The following is a 23,107-nucleotide window of genomic DNA, read 5'->3' on the forward strand; positions in this document are numbered from 1 at the left end:
TCCACATCTCCATGCCGTACATGTTCTTGTAGAATTCCACCATACACCCCTTTCCTGATCTTGTCTCCACATGCAGGAGATTTGGCTGACGTAAACTTGCTCATCCATGTTGCCCTGTTCTGAACTTATCCCAGTTTAGTCTTCTCCCACCTTGAAATGGAGGACCCAAACTACACAGTGTTAAGGACGCATGGATTTACACAACAGCACAAAGAAGTTCTCAGTTTTTTCTGTTTCTTCGTTAGTAATTCTTAACATTTGAGTTGCCTTTTTTGACTGCTACTGAGCTTTGAACTGGTATTTTAATGAAAATATCTATCATAACACCAAAATCAGTTCTGAGATATACTGATCAGCCCCATCATTTTAGATGTAGAATTAGGATTCTTTCTTTCTTCCTTCATGTACATTATATTTATCTACACTGAATTTCATTTGCCATTTCTATTGCAGTCAACATTGTAGTCCTTCTGTAATCCTTCATATGAATCCTTTCTACCGTGAATAATAACCAGTATCATCAGCAAACAGTCACCTCACTGTTCATTCGTTTTTCCATTTTTTTCATGACCGTGCTGAGTACAGGCCTCTGTTGGACTCCACTCATAGCTCCTCCTCCACTAGAAAAATTGATCATTAACTGATAAATGGAAATGTCTGAAGTCCTCAAAAAAGGCTATGGAATAGAAAACCTAAAGTCTTGCTCACTCCAATTTAATTGTGTCAGTAAGGTTGTATTAAACATGATTCAGTTAAGATCAACTTTGGTAATTCATAAATTAAAACGCCGTTTAGAAAAGAAAAATCAATGATAACGATCTTCAAGGCCTTAAATCTTTCCACTTAAATGGCCATAAAGCACTGTACAAACTATACCTCATAAAATTTTCTAAAAATTTAAAACTATCAATCACTTTTTATTAATATACTTCACTATAGCTGAGGAAAAAAATAAGTTAGTACCTTGTTCAGCTATGAAAACAGATATAAATTAAATTGCTTGGTCAGACAAAAGCCAATTCTCAGACCAGTAATTTTCTCAGGACACTGGTACCCAGGATTCATGAAGAATGCCCCTTGTTTTTTAATTATATTAATCTAGCATTATAAAGTTTTATATATCACAGCAACTTAAAAGACTTTTAGAAATAACTGGCAAGATCTCCATTTTAGGTATCATTTGGAAGCACTGTATCCCTCCCTCACTCCCAAATTAATAAACCAATTTTAACAAAAGCTCAGAAGACTTACCTTCTGAATTTTTATATCATAGAATCATAGAATCGTCTGGTTGGAAGAGACCTTCAAGATCATCGAGTCCAACCGTTCACCCTGCACTGTCAGGGTCCCTAAATCATGTTAACACCAAACCTACACGGTTTTTAAACACCTCCAGGGATGGGGACTCCACCACCTCCCTGGGCAGCCTGTTCCAATACTTCACAACCCTCTCTGGAAAGAAATTCTTCCTGATATCTAACCTAAATTTCCCCTGGCGCAACTTGAGGCCATGCCCTCTCGTCCTGTCATTCATAACATGGGAGAAGAGACCGACCCCCATCTCCCTACAACTTCCTTTCAGGTAATTGTAGAGAGCGATAAGGTCCCCCCTGAGCCTTCTCTTCTCCAGACTAAACAGTCCCAGCTCCCTCAGCTGCTCCTCATAGGACAAGTTCTCTAAACTCTTCACTAGTTTTGCTGCCCTTCTCTGAACCCACTCCAGCACCTCAACGTCCTTCTTGAAGTGAGGGGCCCAAAACTGGACACAGTACTCAAAGTGTGGCCTCACCAGTGCTGAGTACAGGGGAACAATCATTTCCCTGCTCCTGCTGGCCACACGGTTTCTGATATACGCCAGGATTCCATTGGCTTTCTTGGCTGCTTGGGCACACTGCTGGCTCATGTTCAATCAGCTGTCGACCAGCACCCCCAGGTCCTTCTCTGCTGTGCAGCTTTCCAGGCACAGTTCCTCAAGCCTGTAACGCTGCAGGGTTCATTCACTTCAGAGTCAGATTTTTTTTTTTTTTTTTTTAACATGAAGGCCTAAAAAAGATGTCACAGTCTGACCCTTCAGCAGTTTCTAAAGTATGAGAAGATTATAGTCTGAAGTGGTATAATTTGTTCCGAGATTGTCATGCTAACTCTAACTATGTTTTATTAAGTTTAATCTTTTTAAAAGCTAACCTTTGCTTTACAAAAGTAGGCAAGTTCAGTATTCTACCTTGTTTATATCCTTGACTTTGCTTCTTTAGTCAAGTAAATGTTTTGTCCTTTTAGAAATAAATAAAAGGATTTCTCTACACAGAGAAGTTAATCTGTGTTAAATGAGGGCAGACATATTAGATCATTTATTTTGTAAAAGGGAGTTAATTTGGAATAAAGCATTTATTCTGGGACAGAGAGTTCACATACAGAACAAATCAGTAATAGCTTCTTGTGCTGATGAATTGAAAAAACCTGCCATTCCATCATATACAAATATTTTGAGGGTTTTCTCTTTCGATAGTGACCATTCCTTGGAGATTTCTAGAGGTAACTAATGCTAAATTTACAAACGCTGTTATATAGCACAAATTGGTATAGTTTTAGTTATTGGCTGAAGAAGCTAAAGATACAATCATAACAAAGCTTGGCATGGCAGCACAAAAAAGTCTGAAGGCCTGTAGTCTATACCTGCTTTATTAGTGTACCAGCGGAGGACAGTTTTGCTGTATGTGAATGTTGGCTCACGCAACATTCTCTGAGACAAGAGAAGTAGTAAAAAAACAGGGTCTCTTCAGTTTGGAGAGAAGGCAGGTATGACTGAGGTTGACAAAGTCATGAAGGTGATGGTTAAGGTGAATGCAGAACTGTTATTCACTCAACTCTGCAATGCCAGAACAAGGCACACTTGATAAACCCGGTAGGAGATGAGTTGATCACAGAGAGCAGTGAACTCGTGAGCTTGCTGTGGAGACACGCAAGTTCAAAGAGGGACGAGACAAACTTGTGGACAACCAGTCCATAAAAGGAGACTTCCAGGCTGAGGCAGGGATGTCCCCTGCAAAATTTCTAGCAAAACAACTGCAGATGTTGAGAAAGTATGAAAGGAAAGACACAGAAGTGGCCAGGCTCACATGCATTCCCGAAATAACCTCTCCTGCTGGAGACCACATACTGAGCTAGGCGGACAACAGGTTTGTCTTATCACTGCCTGCCTGTGTGGCACTGAGCAGACACTGGAAATACTGGTGAAAGTCAATTGCTGAATGGGAATGATCATATTCCTGTAGCTGGTTCCCAGTGTGGACAGAGGGAGATCCCATCCTTCGAGATATTCAAAGTGTAGGTAGCCTGATAATCCCTCATAAGTATAATTCAGCATGTTAATAAGATCCAAATTAACTTCTAAAAGGAGTGCAACTACTCTTATTCCTCCTCAAATGCTTACTTTGTGATTCTTCAAAAACATTTTGGAAAAACTCGTGAGTGATTGCAGTTTACAAAACAAAAACAAGTGTGTACAGTTATTGCAGTGCAAGTATATGAACCTCTTACCTTTTGGGTAAATGTCTTTCAAAGGTACATCTCCAGGTGCTAAAATTCTGGCTATTTGATTAGAAGCCAATAAAGTTACACAATTGGTTTGTTTTGCAGCTCCTGTTTTCCTCCGGGCTCCATAATAAAACGAATCAGAAGGAGAAGCACGTTTGTGACTGAGAGAGGAGCTTCTTTTCCAGCTATACACTTCACTAGGAGACTGCAAGAGAGAGGGAGTCTACTGAACAAAAATGTTACTGTTATTGAGCCTAAGAACAAACATTTCTTGATAAGTTCCACTTCTTCTCTAATTTCAACTCAAATGTAGCTACTGTGGTTACCTCTTATGTCACCACATGACAAGGAAAAGACCTGGATTACTTTGTCATTAGAAACTCCTATAGGAGTGAAAAACAACAGACCACTTACACAAATTTTAGGAATTGAGACTCTCTGAAGATCTGAAGTTGAATCAACACTTTTTTTCATGTTGAACCAGAAACAGAAATTATTGAAATAACCTAATCTGGAATCAAACTATGTAACAAATTGCTATTGTAATCTAAGTTTCCACTAATGTAGATAAATGTAAAGAGATATTTTGGTAATGAATTCAAAGCTAGGCATATGGCTGGGATTTGGCTCCAGGTTCAGAGACATAAATGTAGGTGTCCACATGTGAGCCAGGCGCTTCATCTCCTGCTACAGTCAGTAAAGCCTAGAGAACAAATCATCTCATCTTGAAGGTGGCCTCGACATTTCGTTAGCTGACCATTGCTAAGAAAAACAGCTGAGCTTGTTCATACTAAACACCTACATCATTAATATTAAACACTGAATCTGAAGTTTTGTCCCACCACCCTCATATTCATTTTTTTAGCACTCCCTCTTTGACATTCACATAGACATTTAAAACCATATATAAGGAAAGACAGTGCCTCAGTCTAAATCAGGGAGAGCAAAATGCTCCATCACCAGTATTGGTATTGAAGTGTGTAGCATCTTTAGTACTCCCTCCTCCAGGCTACTTCCATTTTCCAGCAACAAACTCACATCTATTACAAATAATACGAAAAGCTAATATAAGCAATCTGGTAATATAAATCCAAATCAAGTAAATCTCAAAAGCTAACTGCAAAGACAGGGAATGTCTTATTGACAATCATTTTGGATTTCAGAATATTTTCTTCCATCATTTGGCTTTCCCAAAATTCATGTCTATTAACAGTTACGTTTTCTAATTTGCCCCAATTTATTAAGCAAACATGACATAGAATTATTTATTCCGTAGGCACCACCATCTTTATGTATCACTAGGTAGTAACTATAAATAAATTCAAATAATTAAACATACTGCTTTTATTTTCCTTGTGTTTACTTTCACTCCTTGCAACAGCCTTGGTCTTTATTCGGGTCCTTTTCTAATTGTGTCACAGGAGCGAGCATAATTACATGCAGTATTTACACTTAACTAAATTATTAAATAGTGAAGGGGCTGTACCGTTTTGTTACCATTTGCTGTATCTTTTGTTTTTTTCTTAGATATAGAGTCTTGCTAGCTGCTGTACACTGAGCAAAAAGTTCACAGTGAACAGTCCAAAATGATACTGATATCCTTTTTCTCAGTGGTTATATTTAATTAAAAACCTATAAAAACACATGATTTAGGAAATATGCCTCTAGCCAGCACTATTCAGAACTTACCTGCAATGAATGTTGTCTGTGCTAGACATTATGTTGTCCAATTTCTTTTTATTTCAAACTCCACTGAAATCCCTCTAGATTAGATTACCCTACCAAATGGTGTACACTACATGAATTTGTCATTTACTATCATTCCGTTCTTTTTCCATACCATTTGATAAACAGGTACTTAACAGAATAAATGAGATCCTATTACTTCATCGTATAATAATGCTGAGTATTTACCAAGAGATCTGGGAAACCAATAACAATAGTAGCATAATTATGTTCATCTGAGAAAATCCTGTTGGGGGAGCTGATCTTTTGTCCCACAGCCGCAGTGAGGTTTTCTGAAGATAGCTGGTCACTTGAAACTGCATGCGGCGCACACAGTTCTGACGCTAAACAGGGAAATTAAACAAAATGAAAGTCATTAAATCCAGATGTGCAGTAGGAAACAATATTAACAGTAAGAGTGCTGAGCACTGATCATTGCTATTACTTTGAGCATGAATTACCAACAAGCAGAAGATTTGATTATATTATACTGCAACACAGAAAAGAAGTCAGGAAATAATGTGATTTTTGTAAAGTTAAGTACTTAAAATCAGGAAATACTAGCTTTGTAGTTGCTTATACCACTTAATTTTGTCCTCTACTGTGCAAAGGAGGCAGGGAGCCTATGGAAAAGAACAGCATGTGATCCTATTGAAGACTGTTATAATGCAAATGCACAAAAAGGCAAAATGTAGGTTTGCACAGGTAAGTGTCAAAGTGACATTTCTTGGTAGCTATCTTGCTGTCCTTGTAATTTAAATAATGTCATTTGTAACACATTTCTGGTAAATAATGGTCTAGTTTTCTTTTTCTTTAAGGTAAGGAAAACGGAATTTTATTCTGTGCAACTGTAACAGCCCTTTACCTTGCCTCAAATTATCAACACAGTCAGAACCCACTATCTTTAGTTCTGTAGCGTACACTGCTTCCACTTCAATGGGCAGACTATCTCGTTTACCTGTCAGCAGCAGAAAATCTTTCCTCCCTCACAGGATGAAGGGGCTACTGGTTTGGGTCAGTGGCAAACCCACACTGGTCTACATTTTCTTAGCTCTCCTGTCACAGGTTCTGCCTCAAAGAATGAGAACAGGCTGAAGATGTTACATTCAGGGTTTGCTGGATGATTTGGAAAAAAGTGGAGAGGGGATATGATAACTTTTTAGATTGGAAGAGAAGAAATAAGATAACAAAGGATAAAAGTAGCTCAAAAAGCATGGAGTAATAAACTGTCCACAAATACTTTGAGACTGGAAATTATAATAACATTTCTACCCATCTGAGGAATGATGCTCTATAATGGTTTCTAAATAAGGTAGTAAGAGGAAGGAAACTACTGTGCTCTGATGAAGCTTGATAAGTTGATAGAGTAAACCATACAAGAGATAAAAAGGCTCCTAGATATTTAACTGTGGTTAGAGTCTTTCATACCCAATTTGATCCTGTTTGTGAAAAATGAGACGTATTTATTATTTGTCAATAACCTTTGCTTGTATCATGTTTACACTGTGCTAAACTCATTCTTCATACTTACACTAGCCACAAAGACCAGGATGAAACTTCTTCCCTCTTTAACAGATATAAAGTGGTTTCTCTATTTTTTCCCCTGTCTCTCTGAGAGACACTGGAGACAGGCCAAAGCCTACAAACTGTTAGATGGAATCCACGTGTACTTTCAGTGTTACTAAAACAGGTAGACTAAAGATTTTGCGCACTGCGATCAAATGCTCAGGGTTGAAAATGTCATCAGATCTGAAGACAGGCAGATCTTACCAGGCAGAGTGATGATCATTGGAGATTTCTGCCACCTTATGTAGCTGACATGCCTAGCATCATATGGAAATTTTATGGAACAAACTCCTCCTACCTTTCAACACAGGTGTGATGGCCTCAATGGCCTCCTGAACACTATCTGCAGAACTTCAGAAACTGTGACTTCTGGTCTGTTTTAACAGTAGGTCTTTTGTACTTTTAGAAATGTTGGAAAATGTCTCTTAGCTCATTTGAGTGTGTGTAACAGACCTGCAACGGCTTACAGACTGGACTCATCAACATATTTGATCCCTTCTATTCCTATGTTCTAATTCCTGCCTAGTGGTCTTTTTTCGTTTTCCACTTCGTGTGCTTATACATTTCCTGAAATCCATGACTGAGGGTCTTAAACGCTACGACAAAACGATGCTTTATTCAAACAACCTGAAGTTTGAGCATGGAATTTGCCATGCTTTGTGAAAAGTCATCATTAACCAAACATGATAAGGGGAGGACAAAAAGAGAATCAGAGACAAGGTTACCCAGACTGTTAAAGAGCCTTGTTTGTGCAGCTGCAAACACAGAAACGATTAAAAAAAAAAAAAGAACGAGCCAAGCTTGCATTCAATACCTGTCGTTAAGCCAAATCCCATGTCAGCTGGCTCTTCACTCAGTGCATACAGCTGGCAAACCTCACTGTCTTCAGCGTCCATATGGGCACGCTTGGTTAAAAGAAATTTCCTGTAAAGGGTACACATTTATAATAATTCCTGATTAAGCTTGTAACTCTAAACAAGGACTTCTATCTTCTGAAATAGAGAAAACATTTTACATTTATATAAACATGGTTATCAACACCTTTTGCAGAAACTACATGTGATTTACCAAACATCTGTGAGATAGAAAAGGGTAAGCCAGGAAGTGGCAGATTTGTCTTCTGGTAACTATTTACGCACTTCTATTTGCTGTGCATTTATAAAAATAAGACAGCAGAGTAATATTTATTTCATGTGACCATGAACGTGAAGCAGGCACTAACTCTGGGTGACGCGACTGTATTTCCAAAGCGAGGTCCACTAACATTTTCATTTCTGAAGATCAATACCACCTCAGTAAAACCAGTATTAACATGTACACAATCAAAGCTATTCTAGATTTTCAGAAGCATGAATTTAAGTAAGCATATCATGTTCATTCCGTACTCTAAAAGACCACCTTCACTTTTACTAGAGAAAATCTGCATCTTGTAAGTCTGGCCAGTCTCACAAACTGAAAAAACAACTCCGAGACTAGGAGTGAAATTCTTGAACATAAACAAGACACAAACAAGAAATAAAGCCATCAAGAAAACTAGGCTTAACTAACTGATTTGTTTCATTTTCCACCAAGAGCCACCGGTCTTCAGCCACCAGGAAAACAGATTTCAGATTGATCGGAAGTGAGATGGTATGAGTTTGACCCTCTAACACATCCAGTACAATAAGGTGGTTTCTGTAAAATTGGAAGCCAAGAAAAGAATAATCAGATAGGGATGTACACGAGGAGATCTGCTATATATCAATATAAGACAAGGATATAATTTACTCTTACCCTGTTTCTTTGTAGAACACGAGCCAGTTTTTGTGTGAAAACTCCCGGCACATTTTGTAGTTGTTCTGTATAAAAATACGTCATTTTGCAATTAGTGTTTGTTACATTCATCCCAGAAAATTTCCCTGACTCCCCTGAAAGTGTACTACATTTTTCCTCTATTTAGAATAATCCATGGCATTAATTACCTCTCAAAATGCTATGTAGCCTGCCTTGTCCCAAGTCATATAGTTGCATCATAATTGAGTTCATTATTTTCAACATAATCTCTTGTAACAAAAGGTTCTGTTATTCCCAGTTCTAGCTCCAAAAGAGGGATATTTTAAAGATACATATCCTCAGACAATACAACTTATTTATATTTTTCATATCACTATTCCATGACAATGCTATTTTATGTGTAAGGCGTTTAAACATACATAAGAGTCAACAATTAAGTGCTTGGGCCATAAAACCAGAAAGACAAATGATCCTGGGGCAGTTTTTCCAATATGGAGCTTTGATTTAAAAAAAAGTCTTCGTATAATAGAGGCAGGTGCTATTCCTCACCATCTCTTCTTTGCTGATCCACCAAGATGTCCTCTTAGGAGACTCTTGAGCATCTGGTAAAAGCAAAAGTCGGCGAAGAGCACCATTGTTTGTATCCAGCAACAACACAACATTGCTCTGTAAATGAAAAGCAGATCCGTGTACACCTCAAACCCATTTAAGAGACTACAACAAATCTATCTGAAGCACTTTTGCAACTCTAGCAACTTAGGACATTTTGAAAAGATGATCTAGATTTTGTTGGAAAATGTAGGCTGAATCCTCTTGGATCATGTCAAAGTTCATGGAGAAATTTAATTGTAGAGGTCGAGTACATGTAAAAAGCACTAAAATGATACTTCAGTTTTTCCTTAACGTTTTATTTATACATCTCACATTCACTTCTGCATAAGCTCTAGGAACTAGACTAGCATGGCTAACCTGTCCGAGCTGTAGTCAGCTATTAGTGAGAGACATATCAGTTTTGTTCTGTTAAGTCACTGAAATATTTCATTTCAGTTTTTGTTTCCTCTAAAGTACCCATTACTTAAGTTACACTGAAGGTGAAAAATTGGTGAGAGAAGAAATGGCTGAGTACTTTCTCTCCAAGTTCATATTTCTGATACCATGGAGCCTATTAAATAACCCAGTATGTGACAATCCTTCTGTGACCTGCATGCTCAGACTGTTTACAGTGTCAGAGGTAGGACAGCTGTTGGAGGACAGGAGGACGGTCCATGAGGATGGAGATCAGAAGCAGACAGGATACTGAACAGTGGTGCAAGTGTCCTCCACATATCATACGTGAAAATACAGTATGCTAAATTTTGAACTTCTTCAGACTTCTCAGTTTGCTACTCAGTGCCCCAGGGTTCACACATGATGTCAAATGACGGGGACATTTTAAAAATGTCTTTTTACAAAGTACTGTAGCTGCTTCTAATGTGTTTAACTAAGAATTCAAGAGAACAATCATTTAGGGCCAACCTTAACTGCATCAAATGAAATTTAAAAGGCACAAAGAACAAGTTAATTAAGCCTTCAGTTGAATTTTTGCTTGCCATTCAAGGAAATGTTAGGTTCTGCAAGGACATCAGGTTCTGCAAGGACTTACTAAAAGTAAACTGTCTACGTACAACATCTGCAATAACGCATGATAGACGTTAAGAGAGTAAAACATAAATTCCCACAAATTCTCCTAAATAAAAGAAATACAAACAATCTGAGTCACAGCGGTTTTGTTCTTTTTGGGTACGCTTCATGCTTTCACTAGGATCATTTGGGAGATTTTATTTAATAATGACAGTCATTTGAAGCTAAATATGGTAAAGCATTTAAAATATTACCATGTTATTTGGAGCATTTGGGAATTTCAGCTAGAGTTCAATACCTCTAAAAAAAGAAGTTTGCTTATGTATTACAAACCAAAATTATAGAAATGTGGCTCAGGGAAAAAAAAAAATAGGGCACTTGCTTTGGATTTTGGTTTTCTGCCATGTTTTATTTATATAATTCTGCAACAGCACTGCTGAACTAAAGCAAGGCATTAGTCTTCCACGTGAGATAAAGAACACATATGAATCAATTACATTCTTCCACTTAGCGTTAAATTTATGAGAGCAGTTGGTAATATAAAAAACCTCTCTACTCCACCCCTTTTGATGTTAATGGTTTCCTTCTGTGATAAGTGACTGATGTATATTCTGTCTGTGTTCAAGAATAGATTTTTTGCGTCACTTGTGAACACATCCAAGAGCAGCTTTGGCAACTCTTCAAGTGGGCTGGGAAAAGACGTTGGTGTGCAATTCCGCTGTGTTTGTTCTTGACTGGGAGAAAAGTAACCTTTGGGTGACCTCCCGACCCTGATGTCTGGAATTCCAAACTCTGGACAGATGCAATAACCAATCCCGTGAAGTGGTGTGCCTTTATTTTTAGTTACTGCAAAGTTTCCCTTTCCTTACTGCTGTTTTCATTTTAGCCAGCATTTTCCTCTTAAAAGTCCTTAAACCAAACAGGGCTGTGATTTCACTTTGCTGGTATGGGACGTTGTTCCTTACGGTCTCGTAGACAGAGATGAGAGTTAGGGGAAGGAATACACTCCAATTTCAGAGCGGGACAGTACAAACAGTTTAACCCTCTCGTGTTCTTCTCCTCGAACTCACTCTCAGTTTCATTCTCTTCTGCCCTCGATGCTCACGTCTCGAGCAAGCAAACTCACAAACACAGACCCTTCTTAGCTGTCAGCTTCAGATAAGACTGATTCTTAGCTTGGTAGGGCAACCTCTCTGTACACTCTCCACCTTGCCTTTGTCCCACAAGCACCTTTTCTATTAGTGCCACTCAATGACCCCTTGAGTGATGCACACGTAACAATCCTCCCACTGTAAGTATTCAGCACAGACACAGACATATCATATTGTTCATTAGGTTCAAGTGAAAAAAGTCTGGGCAAGAATTTATGGTTTGGGGCTCAAACCTCCATGCCTTCAGAGGGGGAAATGTATGCAAGTAGATTACAGGTGTTCCAATTAATGTGAGTGGTGTCTTTCAGATGGTTTGGGAGACTTGATCATACTAGAGATTTCAGCAAACTGAGAACAGTAAATAAAGACATGAGCTTTATGCTTATAGAAAAGACAAATCTTCACCTTTTCTATAGAAGGTACAGACCTTTCTATATAAGCACACCTTTCCTTTTCTATAAGGTGTGCTCACGGAAAAGGAAAGTCTTATATAATATCAAAAAAAGAAGAGAATTTAATAACGTCAACTAGTTTTTGAAGAAAACACACTCTTTCTCCTGAACAGACACGAGAATATTATGGGTATTAGAGGTTGCAGACATTACTACTAGTAGGTTGCAGGTCCTTCCATATGCAGGTCCCCACTTGTGCTTCAGGCCAGATCACAAATTGTTAAAAAAAGTCTTCTTGTAAAGGATGTTTGCACATGCAGTGAGCGAGGAGGATCTCTGTGTCAGCTTCTGTGCCACAGACTCCCTCACTCCCTTGCTATCAGAGAGCTTTCACAGCTCCAGCAGCACAGGGGACAGGGGAAAGCACTTCCCTCCCACCCTACCCCCACTTCCTGACTGAGAAAGGTAAAGAGTTAAAGGATGCTTGTAGGACATTGCCTGGGCAAAGCTCCTTGTGCTCCCTCAGGCAGACTGGAGGCTACCCTGTCCATCCAGTCGTAGCCTTTCAACAGAGCAAAGCACTTGTAAGAAAAAAGGGAAGCGTGCAGTTAATTTGTATGAAAATCAATTCTCCATGTGCATTTTCCTCCTATAAGCCCATATAAAATCATGCATAAAGTTATCAAAATTCTTTTCAGTCTGTATTTGCTCTCCTTCTGAGCCATAAAAGCAATAGGTACAGAAAGAAAAAGTGAAATAGGCAGGCATGAAGCTTTATAGGAAATAGGGGTACGCCCTGAAGTACTTGTGGGGAGGACAGGGCAGAGGCACCGCTGCTTTGAAAAGATGAATGCAATTCTCATCTTACAAGGGAATGACTTGAGATTTCTGAAGAGTTTTTTCAAAGTCTATCAGCTTAGTCTGAACAAAAAGGTAAGAGTCAAACCAGGCTGCGCTCACCAAGACCAATGGCCACTGCAAGGAACAGAATCATCTACTCTTTCTTCCAAGAAGATGTAAAGGTGGCCTAAAAGCAGATAAATCTCTGATTTGTGTATTAAGTTAAATCTCCAAGGAGTTTAGCTTTAGTAAAATTTTATTTAAAAGGATAGGAAGGAATGGTGATTTTTCATTTTATTTCACTGGAGGGCTCTATTGAATCCAGATGGATGTCATCTGGGAAATAAATCACACAAGCTTATTTGAAGAACCACAATATTGTCATCTCATGATGAGGTTATCATCCATTTAAAACTGTTCTTTTTCATAACTTAGTCAGAAACATTCATCTCCAAAGACCTTTATTAAAACAAAAAATTGAGAAAAATCTTTAGCTTTTAGTATTGTCTAATTAATGGATTATAGTATTCATGAAATATCAGCTGCCAAGACTTTTTTAATTTAGTAAATGCAACTTCTTGTTTCTACAAATACTGTTAGTACTTCTTGCTGGTTTTGCAAGTACACTTAGATGAACCTCTAAAGCATCGCACGTATCATTTACATTACTTGTTTTTCTTGAAGATCTGTTTGATGCACCCCTTAGCACAAGTCGCTAACCTTTGGAGCCTCGCCCAAAATACAGATGTGCCACTAATCTACTTGTCTTAACATCTGAATGCTGCAAATTCTGAGCCTATGGCTGCCAATGACCTTAGTGCACCTGAAGGCAGGCATCTTGACTACATGTCAAGACTCCTTCTGTAGACAGTGGAAAGAGTGAGGCAACTCCAGAGGGCAATTCACCATGCTCTACCTTAGCTGAGATGAACTGCTCTTGCAGATCACCTTTATAATCTCAAGAGATACAGAAGGTATTCGGATGATTAGCTTAGAATATATGCTTACCTGCTAACATCAATAATAATGGATTTAATTTCATATACAGCAATATCCGCCTCATTTCACAGGTGCACAAAGAAAGGACATGATTTTTCCACGGCTCCACGGCATGAAGAGTTGGGAATAAAACCTAATGTCTGTGTGGAAAAACTGAACTACTTAGGAATCTCTCTTTTGATTCAGTGGGAACTAGAAATGCAGAGATCATAACACACGAGCCCTAACATAAGGAAGGATAGCAGTGGCTGTGAAGACTACAACGGTATTCATCTGAGCTGTGCTTTGGTGCATCATTTAAAAAACAATCCTAAATAAAATACTAATGTAGTACATGGATATGAACATTCAATACACAAAAGAATCCTTCTTCATAATTTTTTTCTGTGCAAGAAGTTTACTTAAGTTCCTCAAAATTACTTTTGAATGGTGTCCTAAGTATACAATGACTATTTGCAACCAAGTTTGCAGTTTAACGAAACATATTTTCACACTCAATGAGTAAGGTCTATCTTAACATTAATACTATGTAAAAATACCTAAGATAATGCAAAGCATTCAAAATATTGTAATTCTGTACTGTTTTCCAGCAGTGTAAAACAGGTTTATTTTCAGAAAGGATTTGCTCACTGGTAGCACTTGCTAAGAAAGGCAAGACTGAAACTGGCAATATTTAAGCTTTGCCAGGGAAAAACACGAGGTTACAGCTCAACTGAAGACATCTGAAAAGGGGCACTGAGCTACCATAGTCCCTCCACAGAACAAAGTTTATTTGAGTTTAATTCATCCCTCCACAGGACAAAGTTTATTTGAGTTTAATTCATACTGTCGCTGAAAAATATATTCCACAAGGACAGGCAAAACCATTCACAGAGTTAACTACCTAAAGCTTCACAGATGAACCTTTGATAAAAACTTCATTGCTGACACCAAATGCTACTGTGATTTGGTTAAAAACAAAACTAGCAGGACAATTATTTTCACGGTAGGAACTTAGAGACTTTGAAAGCAAAGAATATTGCTGAGCTTTATACTAAGAAGCGTGAGATGTTCTAAACATTCTTAGACATGAGATAGACTGACATCTGTTTTACAGTTTCCTGCATTGACTTTGCCAAAAAAGGCCAAGGATTGTTTAGAACTGAAGAAATCTGTTATGTGTGCCTCAAAATAGCCTAAATGGTACTTCTATAGCTGTTCAAGACAACCGCACAGGCAATCACCACAAGCAGGTAACTTCAGAGTCATATTTTTTCCAGATGGCATTGGAAAGTGTCCAAGCTAAAGAAGGCACAGGCACTTCTACTAAAGACAGAGAATCACGTTCTTCATAAGGCATCAGGCTTAACTGTAGTGTTTGAGGCCAGCAAGTGGCGTCAACACTTGACAAATGTTCCTGGAGCAAGAGTATCACAGAGACACTAGTTATGAAATGACTGAAAACTACTTACTACCCCAACTCAATGTAGAAGAGGTTCTTTTAGATCAGAGACTCTCGCCTACCGAGAAATGGGCAGAAGTAATTCAGAAAAGAAAAGGGAAAAAGATAAACTAACCAACAATAACGGCCAGATTAAATGCCCAAACCACTATGACTGGTAGGTAACATAATAAAGTGTTATTGAACAGCAGCAGCACTGTATCAACTGTTTTCTCCTCCCACTCGTGGGCAAAGAAGTTTTGAATTGGAAATATTCCAATCAGTTCACTGATAGTAATGGAAAGCGGAAAGTATGTGGAAAGTATGCAATACTTGAAAAAAAGGATTCGAGTCAAACCAACATTGAAGTCGTCAGTGATTCTAAATTTGCATTGCTGATACACTAGATGTCAAGGCTTACATAGTCTTCTTTCTAGGCTCATTGCGTCAGATGTTACAGAATGAGAAATATCAAGATTCACAAAACAGATCAAAAATAGTGTCACGAAGCAAATACAAGCAACATTTTACTTTGTGACTTGGAAAACGTCTCTTTCACATACTATTTGAAAAGTAAAAAGGGGACAAGATCAGAGCAGAACTTAAGTTCATCGCATGAAACAGCCTACTTTATACTTTGCAAACCGTGCTGGTTTCAGCCAGGATAGAGTTAATTTTCTTCATAGTAGCTAGTGTGGGGCTGTGTTTTGGATTTGTGCTGGAAAGGCTGTTGACAATACAGAGATATTTTCATTATTGCTGAGCAGTGCTTAGACAGAGTCAAGGCCTTTTCTGCTCCTCACTCAACCCCACCAGCAAGTAGGCTGGGGGTGCACAAGAAGTTGGGAGGGGACACAGCTGGGACAGCTGACCCCAACTCAGCAAAAGGATATTCCATACCATTTGATGTCATGCTCAGCATATAAAGCTGGGGGAAGAAGAAGGAAGGGGGGGACGTTCAGAGTGAATTATGTTTATCATGCCAAGTATGCATGACAGAGCCCTGCTTTCCTGGGGATGGCTGAACACCTGCCTGCCGATGGGAAGTAGTGAAGGAATTCCTTGTTTTGCTTTTCTTGTGTCCACAGCTTTTGCTTTACCTATTAAACTGTCTTTATCTCAATCCAGGAGTTTTCTCCCTTTTACCGTTCCAATTCTCTCCCTCATCTCACGGCAGAGAGCGAGCGGCTGTGTGGTGCTTAGTTGCTGACTGAGGTTAAACCACGACACACACATTGCTTCTTGACTGAGATTCCTGAACTAAAGACACTATCTCCCTTTCTCCCATGAAGGCAAATCTCCATCTATCAGTAAAAGAAGTAAGATAAGCAGGTAGAACTCAGCTTCAAGAAGGCAAAAGGACATTGTCCAGCTAAAAAGTGCAAGAGGAAAATTTTTTCCACAAAAAATCTAAAGGTGAAAGCAACTCCTGAGCTTCAAGTATAGTGAAAAAGAGAACATTCAGAAGAGGGGAGGCTTGTCCAGGCTATTTCAACCTATAGAGGTAGACTCCTCAGCGATCCTACCCTTATGATACTACTTTGCTCAACACTAAGCATTTAGCTGTATTTTAATTTTTTTTTACCTCCTCTTCATGTAGAACCACTTGACCTTTCAGTGGATTTCCCAATGGTGCCACAGTCACAAAAGGTTGCCAGACACTTCCAACTGTTCTTGGGAAGAGGTCATAAAGATCCACAAAGTGTCCACTTTTACTAGAAACGTTCATGAAGTACAAGGAAACAGGATTGCATGTAGTAACGTAAAGAACATTTTCCGCTTCCTCTTCTGAAATAAGAAGATAAAATTAATGAAAGGCTACTGACATTGTGCACTGCTCTTCGGAAAGTATATATGTCATAAACTCAGCAGATGATATAGCAAAGTGTACAGCAAAATCACCACCGTTGACACAGGGAGATAAAGAAAGAAATTGTCTCTTGATACTAACTAAATGTTAACAGACAGAATCTTGCCACAACGCTATTAACTCTTAGAACAAGTAGTCCAAGGCATATTTGTGTAGATGTGACTGCAGCGCCTTCCAGCTGCTAGTATACACAAAACCTGTCCAGATGTTTTTGTTTGTTTATAAACATGGTTCTCCCTCCTTCCCTATCCCATCCTCCCTTTCTATTAATATATTTCATAATTAAACATGGGATGAATTCAAACTTTGTACAGAACGTTCCACATATATATAGCATCTTCCTGACTGATTTCAGACAACTCTTAAAATCAATCCAAAGCCATGTAATTTCTGATTCACTGTCATAAAAGTTTGTTAATGTATTTGAAACTATGGCTACAAGCAGAAAAGGCAGCATTCCAGTACAGATCATTAGTGGTCTGTTTATAATACACAATAAAATTTAGGCATGTTTAATGAACCCTGAAAACCCAATTCATTCCTAATGATGCAATTCACTTTGGGATACAAGTAGTAGGTAACTAAGGCAGACTTGATCCAGTGAGAAAGAATTTTAATCAGTATAAGCACAGGGAAAAAAAAGCACAGTACTCTGCAAGTTGCAAGATTTGTATTAGAATTGAATTGACCTAGAGAGAGAGGAAAAGTAAAAGAATTGTTTTTCTGAAGCAATACAGTGTTGAACAGAAAAACTATACAGACTTGCAATTTTGTGGCTGTGTTCTACTTTAATTACATATCCTTCTTTTAGTCTGAGAAGGATGCATGACCTTACAAAGACCACAATGTCTCAGTGAAATTATGCTCCCATTTCAGTGACTATTTTGTATTTAATCTACTGTTTAAAAAAAAAAGTGCAAAAAGATAAATCGTTATTTCCATACTCCATTCCTATACTCCATACCCTTCATTCCCATATTCCAATTCTTAGTATTATTCCTATAGTCCATTGCAAACATACCCAGAAATACACAGTATCGTAAATGCCCCGAAGTGGTGTTACTACAGTTAGAATCCCTCATATTGCCCTTTTATATTCTGCCACTGACCGTCAGCGAGCACTTACGATGTCAACAGCCTAGTTTTCCTCCTCCCTAGGATATTTCATGTATTTATAACATTGAGGATAATCAGAAAAGTTACTAGCTTTTCTTACCGCACCTTTTGTTACTGTAACATCACAAACTAAGTTAACTTCACCCAAAGGCAGCGTCCAAAAAGCGAGTTCTTCTGTAAAACTGAGGGACCTGGCTTCATGTCGTTCCAATGGAAATCCTTGAATGTTTATGTATACAGGGCCCTACAACGAATAGTAACAAAGAGGGCTTGCTGAAATGTTTCGCTCGCCATTCTTTACTGAAATCTAGATGTCGTCTTCAAGATTGTTAACACTATTAATTGAAACAAACCAACTCTTAAATAAATAAAAGGGAAAAGAAAATGCTTTTCTTCAAGCTCTCTGAATGTCCATACTGCCATTTTCTTTGCAGTATAGAAACCACCACGCCTTTCCTCTTCAGTCTTTTATTGGTTTGAAACTTTTATTGCTCAGTAGCACGAAGGAGGTATCTCATACTGATAAAACACAGTCCTTAACAAGGAAAAAAATCACAATATTTTTGTTTCAAAGGAGTTCAATGGCAATTTCTTATTATATAAAGTTTAAATCTCATCCCTACATTGCATTAGCAGTTCACATTTTTCCTTATTCACTGGAGTAATAATTACTGAAGTTAAGCCAAGAACTCAAAGCTGAAAAGCACTTAGCAGCTTTGGCTGAGGACCAAATTGTACCAAAGGTTCAGATTCAAACTTGGCAGCACCAAAGACCCCAAAGAATTCTGCTGCATGCAAAACAGAAACAGAAAACAGCTTTACTTTTCAGTTTCTGATCTTATCCAAAAATTCAGATCTGGGGCCTGAAACCAGCCAACTCCAAGCATCCAAAACAACCAAAGTTCTTTCAAATATGGTATTTTCAGTATCCTTATAAAAACCTCTTCTCAAGAACTTCTGACCAAGCGTACTGATTTTAAAGGACATCTCATATTGTGAGGGCTAGGTACACGAAAACGTTCCTTTTTCTAGTCAGTATAAAAAACTAAAGAATAGGTAATAAGGTCCATATTTTGTATATACTCTTTTTCCTGAAGGAATTTATCACATTTTAGATTCTTCACATCCCAATACACAAAAACAGTATTACATGAATTTACAAAAAAAATAAAAAGACAAACCTTTACATCTATTTTTTGAGTTTCTGTTGGACACAGCAGTTTCTGTTGTGCATTCCCTGGCTGATCAACTTTCCAGTAGCCCATAAATTTATGATCTGGTAATGGCAGTCTGTCAAATAATGTAGGAACAAATGATTTTTTACGTTCATTAACCAGCAACTGATATGGAATAAATCATTCAGACAACTGCATTTTTCCAATGAGATATATCTGAAGTTTCTCTCATAGAAAATACTTCCTCGCTAAAATATTTCTTTTACGTTTTAAATCATAACAATTTTAGCCTTCTGAAATACTAATACAGTCACAACCTAAACACCATTATAAAAGAAGAGGCAATTCACATAATACATCCTCAAAAAAAAACTTTTCCAGTCTGAATTATTCGAGGTATGTAATAAAATATATCCAAAGCATCTCTTGCTTTGCTTTATGCAGATCAGGCAGGCTGTGACAGTACCACTTAATGGAACTCCTGTCAGTAGCCCACTCCTCTAAAAACCCAGCAGAATAAGCACAGTAAACACTGTGGGAAGTTAACCATGCAATAAAAGTTCAATGAATTATTTCCATGTATTTCAGCACTGCTCACACGAACAAAGGCAAAGGAATACAGACGTGAGAGTATCCCATTGTCTTCTGACCAGCACAGTCTAAAGAAAGGACAGGGACATCTTAGAAAACTTCAGTTGCTTTCCTTGGTCTAATTTCTTTGCTTCTATACCTTTTATTTAAGGAAGAAATATATGGGCCACAGGAAAACTCATTTATATAGGAAAAGAAAATGCTGGCATATGATGAAGTAGCTTGACAGCAAAATAGGGACAATACAATTTTTATTTCTTTCCTCTGAAGAGATTTGCAACCACTGAAAGCAGTTTGATTTCATTAATTGGCATGAATACCTTCAAGCTAATGAACTCCTCATTTTTGGTTTCTTTTATTTGGGATCAGTTGCTCTGAAAGAGACCTATCAAAACTACATTCTGTGTTACATGTAATTGCACACCGCTGTACAGCTATGGGACTTGGCAAGAGAACAGAAGACATTCCTTCTCCCAGTTTCTATAAATATCTCCAAAGTCTATTTTAAGGAAGTTCTCTTAGACTGTTTGTTAAAAATCTGTGCGTGATCTCTTCTGTCCTGTCTGATGATGCTCATTCCTATTGTTACAATCATATCCCCTCTCCCCACCAACCAACCTGGGTTCTCTAGATATTAAAGGTTTGTTTCATTTCTTCTTGATATTCTTTTGATAATAAGAAGGGATCCCAGATTAAAAACTCAGTTGGACTATATATGAATCTTGGGGAATTTTATTTTTACTTTTTTTTTTTTTTTTTCCCCGCTGAGAACTTAAAGGAAAATTCAGGGAATGAACAATAACATCCTCTAATCTTTGCAACTCATGCAAGAAAGCTGCATTAACATTTCTAACTGGTATGTTGACACCAAATCTCAGTCAACCTGGAGAAGCCAGACAGTCACTCAGCCTCCATCTCCATACTGCATTTGGACTATCTGTCAAGGCAGTCAGATAGTCAAAGATACTTTTTGCAACCAGAAAATGGTTTGGATGTTATCGTTGGTGCTCATAGATAAACATCCAGCTTCCAACAATATGCCATTGGGGCATGTAATGAGGAAAGTGCATCTCATTAATTCTCCCTCTTAGTCAAAGAACCAGTAGAGTCTTCAATGCCTGGTTGTTGCCTAGTTAAGAGTATCAATAGATACCAATGTTTGAAGAGTGATTTATTTTGCATTCTTCCTCACTTCGGTTTGCATTTTTCCATTCTTTACACCTATCTAGTCTAGCCAGATTCTTCCCAAACTAAAAAGAGAAATTAAGCCAGACTCAAAAAAAAAAAGTATTGTAGATGACAACATTCAACACCATTAGGAAAAAACATTCAGGATGCACTATTTCAACATATACACAATTCTTAGATAAATTTATTCATGCAGTCAGAAAAAGGGTAGACAGCCAAGTCACTAGACTAAACGTCAGTTTATCTATGAACTGGAATTTTACTTCAGGCTTCCATTTGGGTTTCAAAATGAGTCATTGGCAAAATGTTGGTTCTGTCTTGAGCTAAAACTGTCTTGTGTGCAAAAAGAAACTGGAGACTTTTTTTTTTGCTATGATGACTCTGAGTAGCATAATCTTTGATGTACCTATAATCAGCAATAATTGTTTCCCGTTAGCTCAATGGAACATCAACTTCCATAAGGATTTAGACTTCGGTTTCAATCGCTTACACATTACTCCCATGGACAACATCCTAGAAATCAATGGGTTCACTAATAATCATGAATACTTATTAAATTTTAAAATAAAACATATGTTAATAACCAGCTCTAACCAAACACCCTGCTTTATATAGCAACAGAATTACAGATTGCATTCCCAAAGAAACAAAAACATTTCCACTCTGGTTCGGTTCAGCTTTCTGGCGATTTGCTTTGCTAACAGTTCCTCTCTTCCCTCAGGAAAACTAATTGCTCCTTTGTCCTAGATTCTTGAGGTTTTGTTCTCTTCCCTGTTTCTGAATGATTGAGTTTCTCTGGGGCAGCAGACCAAGTCATCATGAATACCAAAGAGGAGGGAAAGGTAGATCAGAATTCAACAATAAAACAGAATTCATAATAGAGTTTTTTGACAAGAGTAATAGGGATCTTACTCTTTCAGGGCCTGACAATTCTTTTTCACTCCAGCTCTCTGCTCTCTCATATAAATCTGGTCTAAGAAAGACTAAGAGTATGGAAGAAGCTGGTGGCATTAAAGGTCTTATAACCAGTCTGCCTCCTAAACTATTTTCAGGACAGTGAGCATGCAGAAGCACTGGAACAACATGCCCACATTGAGAACATGTAAATATCTTAACAGTTTTCCTCTAATGAGGATATATGAAATGCAGTGAAAGAGCGAAAATATTTTCTTTTCCCAGGACTTACAAGTAACAAGTAAGTTTTGAAAATAACTTGAAAAGTGACAGTATGAGTAAAAAGCTTCACAAGGCGCTCCTGCCACACTACTGTATTTCAAATTAATTAACCAAATATCGTTTACATAAAAGGCAGACAGAATACTACGGAAATGTCACCACTGACAAATATCTGCAAAGCAATGAGATCTGATGGGTGTAAAAAGTGCAGCGGCTGGGTAAGAACTGCACTGAAACTCCACTGCTCTATCCAGCTGGAGCGTACTGAGCAATCCATGATTTTTGCTTTCCTCAAAAGCTGTAAAGGGTTTCTAGAACAGAAAAACCACATGACAGACTGCAGTAATCTTGTTAGAAAGCCAAGACTTAAAAGCAGGTTCTACAGAATTATTCCTGATCAGTTCTTTGATTATGGATCTGTCAAAGCCTGTTGCTTAAGGAAAATTCAGAAATATTTTGTAACGTTTATTTGCTCTTAATTTTACATCCTGGTTTTCTACAAGATCACTGCTGTCCATGAAATGGTAATATAAACAGGTATTTTGTTTAGAAAAGGTGACTGCACAGGACCTACAATTGATGGGGCAATTCTACAAAAAATTACTATTTAGTCTGTTTTTCTTCATGCACAGCGGTCTAAAGGGAGACAATCCATCGAAAGATAATTCTCTAGTGGCTTCTGCTGCTGGAAAACTTTTCAAACTGACACCTACAGAACATGATTTCTTTTTATTTGTATCTCTTTGATTTTAGAAAACAAATTCATTTTAGGCTAGTTAAAAAAAATAACGAAATACAAAAAAACCCAAACCACAAAACAACTGTGTTCAAAAAGTCAATAGAAACTGCTTTATAAAGTTATTCATTCAGCTTTCTGAGAATGTACCGGAAAACAGCTACGAATCTTGTAAGACTGAAGTTCCACTGAATGTAAATTCTCTACAGCCAGCTATCGTACCAGTACAGCTGTG

General features: G+C 37.9%; 1 protein-coding gene across 1 annotated transcript in view; it reads right to left on the reverse strand.

Moving 5' to 3' along the window:
* The window catches only part of VWA8 (von Willebrand factor A domain containing 8), a 198,992-nt gene that overhangs the window by 52,310 nt on the left and 123,575 nt on the right, over nt 1-23,107 (reverse strand). Inside the window, exons 27-35 of the mRNA XM_086611803.1 lie at nt 19,188-19,296; nt 18,112-18,250; nt 16,606-16,808; nt 9,148-9,264; nt 8,599-8,663; nt 8,374-8,499; nt 7,640-7,749; nt 5,449-5,603; nt 3,538-3,739 (exon numbers count right to left, since the gene is read on the reverse strand). Of these exons, the coding sequence (XP_086467929.1) occupies nt 3,538-3,739; nt 5,449-5,603; nt 7,640-7,749; nt 8,374-8,499; nt 8,599-8,663; nt 9,148-9,264; nt 16,606-16,808; nt 18,112-18,250; nt 19,188-19,296 (1,226 nt within the window). The remainder of the gene's footprint in view (nt 1-3,537; nt 3,740-5,448; nt 5,604-7,639; nt 7,750-8,373; nt 8,500-8,598; nt 8,664-9,147; nt 9,265-16,605; nt 16,809-18,111; nt 18,251-19,187; nt 19,297-23,107) is intronic.

This window comes from Tauraco erythrolophus, chromosome 1 (assembly GCF_009769465.1).
Source record: "Tauraco erythrolophus isolate bTauEry1 chromosome 1, bTauEry1.pri, whole genome shotgun sequence".
Taxonomy (NCBI): Eukaryota; Metazoa; Chordata; class Aves; order Musophagiformes; family Musophagidae; genus Tauraco; species Tauraco erythrolophus.